At 42.9% G+C, this 6,689-nt stretch overlaps 1 protein-coding gene across 1 annotated transcript; it reads right to left on the bottom strand.

Annotated features, from left to right (window-relative positions):
- Positions 1-650: 650 nt before the first annotated feature.
- Positions 651-4,052, bottom strand: LOC147883944 (uncharacterized). The gene is made up of 3 exons (XM_087398932.1): positions 2,985-4,052; positions 2,005-2,889; positions 651-1,857 (listed from the first exon to the last, which is right to left on the bottom strand). The coding sequence occupies exons 1-3, from the start codon at positions 3,387-3,389 to the stop codon at positions 934-936; spliced, it is 2,214 nt and encodes a 737-aa protein (XP_087255058.1). The 5' UTR covers positions 3,390-4,052; the 3' UTR covers positions 651-933.
- Positions 4,053-6,689: the final 2,637 nt, after the last annotated feature.

The following is a 6,689-nucleotide window of genomic DNA, read 5'->3' as shown; positions in this document are numbered from 1 at the left end:
ATGATGTTGCGATTCTTCCTAATAAACTGCAAAAGTAGGTGCAGGTGCAGGAAACATGCACTTAAATGTTATGCAAGCAGAGCTAAACAAAATGCATTGACATCATTGGATGTTTAACCCTCATGGATGTATTTCCAGAAGAAAACACCCTTTATCATCGTACTAATGGAAAGTAAACCCGCAAGCAGGGAATCACAGAAGTTGCAAAAGCTACCAATTGCAACATTACCATGAGACTTAGAACATCTCGACTGACTACAGCAGATCTTGTCCTTGATTGTGAACATGCCTTCACCTCAACTTTACAACTCTATTAATGATCATGAGGTAAATCTGTATTTCCTTTCTGCAATACACTGACCTATATAATATGACTGTTGCCAATTGTATCCCATTTGCATATAAAGAAAATATATCAGATCCCCATACTAGGGTACTACTGGGCAACGCTTCTCCATGTAGTATGGCCAATGCAACGCCTCTCTCCATCCCAATATATTTTTGGCCTGCCATAGGTAGGTCTTAAGTGAGGCGATTCAACAAGAAGCGAAAATAGCCAATTTTTATTTTCAAAAATTCTCCATTTTTTATTGATCCACATGCTATTTTAGCCCCCCCCTCTCTCTCTCTCTGTGTCTCTGTCTCCCTCATCGCTATCAATTCATCATCTCCGCCCTCTTTCGCTATTTGGATCTCGGGCAGGCCTTATGAATGATTTGTTATCATTCACCTTGTTTACCAATGATTGCAGCAAAAGACAACCACACATTTCGGAACTCAATTCGAAAAATTGAGCACAAGCAATTCCTTTCTGGAATTGAAGACAGTAGCAGGTACGTAAATATGTCGACATACAAAGGTTAGCCTGCTGAAATAGCAAGACAGTCTGACGGAGAGAGTCACCTGTCATTTAAATAGAAGCTTCCATGAAGATTACATAAATGCAAACATTTGTAAAGGATGCACACAGCGAAGTTTCCACAAAAATGAGTTTGGAGTAGAGCGCTTCTCAGCAACCTTCAAGCAGCCCCTGCAAATACCAGTCCTAGCTGTGAGTATTGTTTGAGGATCCTCTGTCCTGGTTGGAGCCATATGATTGACTAATGGCTTTTTCCAATTTGCTTCCTTCTTGATCCAGATTGATCTTGGAAGGATATTGGCCTGCTTAGGAGAAGAGGTTCTAAATGAATCAGCCAGGTCTCTTGAAAATTCAGAGCCCAGGGATTTATTTGCATTATTTAAGTCTACAACATCGTTCTCAAAAGGTGCAATGCCACATGTCTGCATGTCAGATGCCTCTGTAGGCACCATCTCTTCATGACTACTCAGGACTCTCGATGCCTCTTCGGGCAAACCAATACCCCGCCATGCGTCGGCAATCATTTGGAGAACCTTGCCATCTGGAGAGAGATGCTGGTCTTTCATCAGCTGCAAGACCTCCTCTGCTCTATGTGGCAGCTTCACTTCACTGAAGCCCCAGATGAGTGTCTGGAAAGTCCTCAAGTTTGGCGCAATTGTCCGCTCAAGCATTTCACTATATATTCTGAGTGCATCATCCATTCTTCCAGCGTTGCACCACCCGCTGATGATAGTAGTGTACATTACAACACTCGGAGCCAAACCTTTCCTTGCCATTTCTTTTAGAATAGCTTCTGCGTCTTCAGGTTTTTGAGACCTAACAAAACCTTTGGCTAATACACCATAGACAGTAGCATCTGGTTGGATTCGGGCATCCTGCATTTTTTGCAGTACTGCCTTGGCCTCGTCCACGAGACCTGCTGCGCTCCATGCATTCATTATTGTGGTGAAAGTTTGTACATCGGGCTTGAGTCCATAAATTTCCATCAGTTCAAGAATCTGAAATTCCAAGCATGGTCAGATAGTGAAGCTGAGACTACTCAAACAACTAATTCCTTATACCAATCAGGCTGATCTAAGAGAGTGGAATACAGAGCATGGAGCAGAAACATGGTAAGGAACTGTAAGGGAGAAGAGGGGGCTCACCTGATCGATCCCTTCCAACTGCTCAGCATTGGCATAACCTTTGATCAAAGTGTTGAAAATCACAAGGTTCGGAGACAAACCCTGCGATTGCATCCTTTTCACAAGCTCGAGTGCCCTATCAATCTCCCCCTGTTCGCACAGTCCGTTGATCACAATACCACAAGTGTATTCGTTTGGCCGTAGACCACCGGCTTGCATCTCCTTTATCAAGCTCTCAGCCTTCAACGTCATACCTTGCTCTGCAAAAGCTTTTGCAAGCGTGTTGTAGGAGACAACATCAGGAGCAACTCCCCGTGAGCGCATCATGGCCAGAAGATTCCATGCCTCTTCCAATTCTTTGTTTTTGCACCATGCATTGAGCAACATGTTGAATGTTCGCACATTGGGCTTTGCATCTTTCTCGGTTTCCATCTCCTGCAGCAAACGCATGGCTTCCCCTGGCTTTCTGACCAGCCCGTAGCCTTTGATCAAGGTGTTAAACGTGCTTGTAGTGGGTGTGCAGCCCTTCATTTTCATCGCCCGAAATATTCGAACTGCCTCCTCTATCTTCCCTTCCCCACAGAAACCGTTCATAATGGTGTTGAAGCAGATTGGATCCGGCTCGAGACCCTCTTTTTCCATTTGCCAGAGCCTTTCCTCTGCTCTTTGGCATTGCTTCTGCGCACACAATCCGCTGAGCAAATATGTGTACGTTTCCAGAGACGGTTTGTGCCCGTCTCTGATGATACTGTCGAAGACAGGCTCAATCCTCGAATACTCACCTTGATCCCTCAAGGTCCTCATTGTCCTTGTCCTCAAGTATACAATGCTGCAATCGTGCCTCGTAACAGTATTCTTGCATTTTGAGCATTCGGTAGCTGACTGGAGCTTGGTTCCACCATGATCCTGGCCGATACAACGTCAGAAAGGACAATTACATGTTAAACTCGTATTCAGCTTTTCAGCCACATTAAAGAATGCAAGAGAGAACCTTGTGCTACCTTTGGCGAATTTTCGCAAGGCGTAGACAGCTGATGCACTGCATCGAGGAAGCGGTTGGCGCTCCTGCTGCTTCCATAGTCCCTGGCAATAGGAGGATTAGGCAATTTGCGACCAGGAGGGCGAACGGAGATTGCACGTTCCTCACTTCCCTTGCCACGGGCTATAGATGGCTTAGGCAATTTGCGATCAGGAGCGCGAACGAAAACCGCACGCTCCTCAGGTCCATTGTCGCTGGGGGTAGAGGGCTTAGGCAATTTGCGATCAGGGGTGCGAGCGAAAATTGCAGGCTCCTCAGATGCCGTGCTGGGTTTTTCGGCTAAGGAGGGAGCAGCGGAAGCTGGAGGACGAGGGTAGTTTGGGCGAGGAGACGAAGGAGGAGCCTTCGCGAAAGGCTCGAGGTGCATAACGTCGCATTATCCTGAGGAGCAGCAGCAACGGATGGTATGCAGGGATTATCCACCTTTCCGCTGGAGATCAATTGCACACTCACAGAAAGCCAAGGTGCTTCGTGCTCGACCTCCTGCACGCCAACATCTCCCTCTCCCCCCCTCTCTCTCCAATCGATTCAATCGTATCACTGGGTGTCTCCCGCCTTCTCCCTCTCTCCCCAATGCATTCAATCATACCACTGGATGTCGCCAGAGTCTAGACACCCCTCTTTTTCTCTCTCTCTCTCTCTCTCTCGGTCTCTCTCTCTCTCGCTCTGCTACTGGCTATGTTGAAAGCTCTTTGTGAGCTTCTGCTTGTGCGATGACTCCTCGTATCAGGAAAATCTCTCTCTTTCTCTCTCTCTCTCTCTCTCTCTCTCTCAAATCGCTCTAATCGCTCCTTGTGGCAAGGATGTCTCTCTCCCTTTCTCACTGAATCACTCACTGAATAAAGTAAATCTCAGCGTTCAAGCAGCATTCTGGACTTCTCCAGTCGCCACGAGAGAGCGGATTCAGTGAAAGTGAAGATTGGGGGAACGCGGATGGGCCAGAGGAGGTGTTGTTCTGGACCCGCGACGCGGAGCAGCCACACGAATTCCTGCGAGAGAGAGCGAGACAGAGAGAGAGCGAGAGAGAGAGGGGAGATGAGTGGACTACAAATGAATGAATTTCCCTTTGATCTTCTTTTCATGAATTACGTGGACGAAACAAATAATCAGCAAATGAAAAAACTTCAAATATTATCTTGTTTTTTGCCCCTGCAAGAGACTTAGGGATGGGTGGGTTACGTAGTGGGTATTTTGTGTGTAGCAGGTAGTGTTGACCAGGTTCGTGGTACTACGGAGGTTAGGTCGGGGTAAGTGGGGTTAAGGCTATATTAGAACAAGGTGGAGGGTCCATCGAGGCCCTGCTTTGAGAAGGGTGTAGTAGGTTTCGTTCCTTCGAGAGTGGTCCTTTCTATTTTTTATCTTTACCTTGCCTCGTCTAAGTTTAACTGCATTTTGATGTGAATTTGCAAAGTTGTTTTGTGTACATCCAACTGCATCTCGATTGCAAAGATTTGCTGGTTCGCTTTCACGACACGTTCTTTCAAAGACTTTGGTGGCTGAATTTTTGCACGACTGTTTGTCAGGTATAGACCAAAATTGGCAGCTTCAATTGTTCCAAGTGCGAGCGTTTTCTTTCTGCTTTGAGTTTCTTCCATGCATCGTTCCAAGTGCGAGCATTTCTACTTTGCAAGCTTTAGGAATCAGTGCGCTCCGCTACAAGCAGTGAGGTCTGAAGCATGGCAAGCTTTAGGAATCACAAACTGAGTCAGGTTTGAAGCTTTGCAAGCTTTGAAGCATTGGAAGGTTTAGGAATTAGGCAAGTGGGAGAGATACATTAAGAATGGAAAATTTCTTGAGGATATCGCCCATGAGTTTGAGAAAACCTCTGGCTTGGCGGTGTTCCAGCAAAGCTTCCAATAGTACGAGTCTATGAACAACAGACGTGGCAGCACAACCCTCATCGAGAGGGCTTTCAAAGGCTAACAACCATTCCAAATGGGAAACTTTAAACAACACTACTATACTGATACAATCTTTGAACACTAGGTCACTACACAAATACAAAGACGATATAAAAGCCACAGAGTCACTTATCAATTTCAATATTGTATGTTTACAAGAAACAAGATCTGAACACTGCCAACCACATCTAACATTCGACTTCCAATATATAAACAATCATAATAGTTGTACCTTTGTTCGAAACAACATTGTCATTCACAATTCAGACAAAATTTCAGTACTCAGAATTGAAATTACAACAACGAAAATTAAAACAAAAAATGAAACATACGAAATTATAAACATATATAAACATTTTTTCAATTGCTTCACACAAAATTATCAATAACTATTGACACACGAAAAAAAATTATCATCGAAGACTTCAACATTAACATGCCTCAACAAACAAGATGTTATTGTTGGAGTGGTTGAAGTAAGTAAAGTTTGTCTATGTTTTTTACACGTGAGAGTGCTATGTATGCAAGGCCGTGTGTGCAGATTCCACCTGGTGAAAAGGTTAGCTTATCCATTGTTAGTCCTTGTGCTTTGCGTATTGTTCTAGTAGCAGCTACTTGGATTGGGAATTGTTGCCGAGTTATCATACTTGTTTTAGAAAGACCAATTTGTATTTCCCTTGTAATTTGGAATATAGGTCCCCATTTGCGATTGATGTTTGTAGTGTATGCGTGATAGTTATTTTGTCAGGTTTCATTTCCAATTTTTGGGTTTTGAAATTGAATCCATACGATATCGTTGTTGTTGTATGTAGACATGTTCATGAAAACTCCATCTGCGCCATTAACTAATCCATCTTGTTGGTTAATGTTTCCTACACATAATTCAACTAGCATCCCTTCTTTGATTTATATAATCGTTCGTAGTCCATCTGTAGCTTTAGGATTTTTTAAAAATTTGGACGAGATGTGGCTGTCATTATTAAATGTATCGATTGCTCTGATATTGTATTCTTTACCCACTATTTATACTGAAATACTTTATTGTTATGTTTATTTGTTTCAAGATTGGTATAGTAAAGGTGGGGGAAAGTATGGTCTGTAGGTGGTTCACAAAGACAACATCGGTCTATGTATTGTATTTGCTCATTTGTATGTGTACATTTTCTAAAAGCATTCAATGTCTGTATGAACTCATTGTTGTGTTGGCACATTGTTTTTTTGAGCTCATAACATTGTGGCTTTGTGTGCCAATATGTGTTTGCCATTGTTTGTAATGAATCTTCTTCTGGTTTGGATACCCAGCTATCTCTCACTGGTTTAGCTTGATATAAATCACCACAACAGATGACATCAACATTTCCAAAGTATTCTGAATGGTTTCTTTTGAATGTTCTCATGTGAAGGTCTGCAAATTCCAAAAGGCATCTTCCTACTAATGAAATTTCGTCAAAGACAATAAGTTGTAATTGTTCATAAAGATGTATTAGTATCTCAAGCTTTTCCCTTGAGAGGGAGGTTAAGTTTTTTGTTTGTAATGATAAATGTAATGCGCCGTGTATAGTGAGACCATTTATGTTGTAAGGTGCTTTTTCCATGTAAGCTAGCATTAATACATGTAGTAGCTCATAATCTACATTTGAAATGGTTCGATTATAAAACTGGAGTAAATCTTGGACAATAAGTAACAAAAGGTATGTTTTGCATGTGCCTGCTCCACCAGTGAGAAATAAATGAATTTTTTCTGTTGGTTGTATTCTTTTTTGTAT

Source organism: Dipteris shenzhenensis, chromosome 27, assembly GCF_047967505.1.
Source record: "Dipteris shenzhenensis isolate YYH24624 ecotype China chromosome 27, Dip_SZ_1.0, whole genome shotgun sequence".
Classification (NCBI taxonomy): Eukaryota; Viridiplantae; Streptophyta; class Polypodiopsida; order Gleicheniales; family Dipteridaceae; genus Dipteris; species Dipteris shenzhenensis.
Note: the sequence above shows the minus strand (reverse complement) of the source record. Positions and strands in the feature narration are given on the sequence as shown.

What these genes read in the sequence shown, in the direction of transcription:
- LOC147883944 (XM_087398932.1), bottom strand. Translation starts at nt 3,389, where the DNA reads ATGCACCTCGAGCCTTTCGCGAAGGCTCCTCCTTCGTCTCCTCGCCCA. An exon ending in CTTGCGAAAATTCGCCAAAG is followed by an intron (nt 2,890 to 2,984) that starts GTAGCACAAGGT and finishes TGTATCGGCCAG; the next exon opens with GATCATGGTGGAACCAAGCT. An exon ending in AGTTGGAAGGGATCGATCAG is followed by an intron (nt 1,858 to 2,004) that starts GTGAGCCCCCTC and finishes TTGGAATTTCAG; the next exon opens with ATTCTTGAACTGATGGAAAT.